General features: G+C 68.3%; 1 protein-coding gene across 2 annotated transcripts in view; it reads right to left on the reverse strand.

Moving 5' to 3' along the window:
• JPH1 (junctophilin 1) overlaps positions 1-526 on the reverse strand; it is an 81970-nt gene extending 81444 nt beyond the window's left edge. For both annotated transcript variants that reach the window (XM_057363954.1, XM_057363953.1), the window contains exon 1: positions 41-526. In XM_057363954.1, coding sequence (XP_057219937.1) covers positions 41-419 — 379 coding nt within the window. In that variant the 5' untranslated portion in view covers positions 420-526. The remainder of the gene's footprint in view (positions 1-40) is intronic.
• Positions 527-1438: the final 912 nt, after the last annotated feature.

Genomic DNA, 1438 nt, shown 5'->3' on the forward strand with positions numbered 1-1438 from the left:
CGGCGCCGCCGCGCGCGGGGCGCCCCCCGCCGGCGCCCACCTCCGTCCCCGTAGGTCTCCACGCCGTATCCGTCCTGCAGCCCGTTGCTCCAGGTGCCCTCGTAGCGGGCCGGCGTGCTGAGGCTCTGCCGCACCCCGTAGCGCCCCTTGAAACCGTGGGACCACTCGCCGCGGTACATCCACCTGCCCTTCGTCTCCACGCCCAGCCCGTGGCGCTTGCCCTGCGCCCAGTAGCCCAGGTAGGTGTTGCCGCTGGGCCAGGTGTAGCCGCCCGCCACCTCGAAGCCGTGGGACCAGGAGCCGGCATACTCGCCCTGCCCCTTGGGCCCGGTGCAAATGCCGTGCCCGTGGGCTTTCCCGTCCTCCCAGCCGCCGCAGTAGGTGCCGCCATCGTCGAAGTCGAACCGGCCGCCCGTCATCCAGGGCAGCGGGGCGAGCGCGGCGCCGCCGCCGCCTCCCGCCCGCCTTCCGCTCCCTTCCCTACTGCTCCTGCCTCGCGTTCCCTTCCCGCCCGCCGCCCGACCGACAGCCCCGGCGCTCCCCGCGACTGCGAGCGCTCCGCCGGCTGGCCGCCCGCGCCCAGCCCAGCCGCAGCCCCGCGGCGGCGAGAGGCGCCCGCCCCCCGCTCCTCCCCGCCCGCCCCTCCGCTCCCGCCCGGGCCCGCCCCCGGTGTGGCCGCGCCGCTGCCGCGGGGCAGGTGCGCGCTCCTGGGCCGGGCTGGGCTGCGCCCGCGGCCGCTGCTCCTAGGTGCGGTCGTCCTCCGGATCCACCGGACGAAGGCGGCTGCTCCCGGGGAGGTCTCCGTGTGCCTCCTGCTCCCGGGAAAACGTGCCCCCCGCTGGTCGGGGACGCGCGCGGCCCGGGGCGGGGCGTGCCGGGAGCGCGCAAGCCGGGCCGGGGCCCCCGCGGTGGCCGGGGGGCGGTGGTGGCTCCGTGCCCTGCCCTGCCCTGCCTCGCCTCAGCGCTGCCCGCCCCTCGCGTTCCCGAGCAGGTTGCCGCTACACCTGCTAGCACCTGCAACAAGTAGGCAAAAAGAGAGGGCTTCCGAGGTCTACTAGTTTTGGTTTGGTTCTTTTTGATTTCTTTATTTTTTACTTGCCCTGAGCTTGAAGACGAGTTTTAAATTGAAATTGTGCTTGAAGAGCACAGCCGAGTTGTGTTTTGTCCCTTTTCCAAGTCACATGTGGAGCCCACCWAGTTCCACGGGTTGAGAAGTACGGGGCAAAAAGAACGTGAGTGCTATCGAGGCCTTTCAGGGACAGCACTGCTGGGAACTTCATTAGGAGCTTCTCATTATACCGTCAGCTCCGCGGTTATCAGGCGACTGAACAGCACTAAATCCTGCCAAGTACTCCTTTGCCAGATATTTGATAATCAGATAAAAATTATAAGGGCAAATTACAGGAGAAACACGCAAGCGTAAAAACAGCAGAGAGGA

This window comes from Malurus melanocephalus, unplaced genomic scaffold (assembly GCF_030028575.1).
Source record: "Malurus melanocephalus ecotype Western Australia unplaced genomic scaffold, MMel_1.1 scaffold_32, whole genome shotgun sequence".
In the NCBI taxonomy this organism is placed as follows: Eukaryota; Metazoa; Chordata; class Aves; order Passeriformes; family Maluridae; genus Malurus; species Malurus melanocephalus.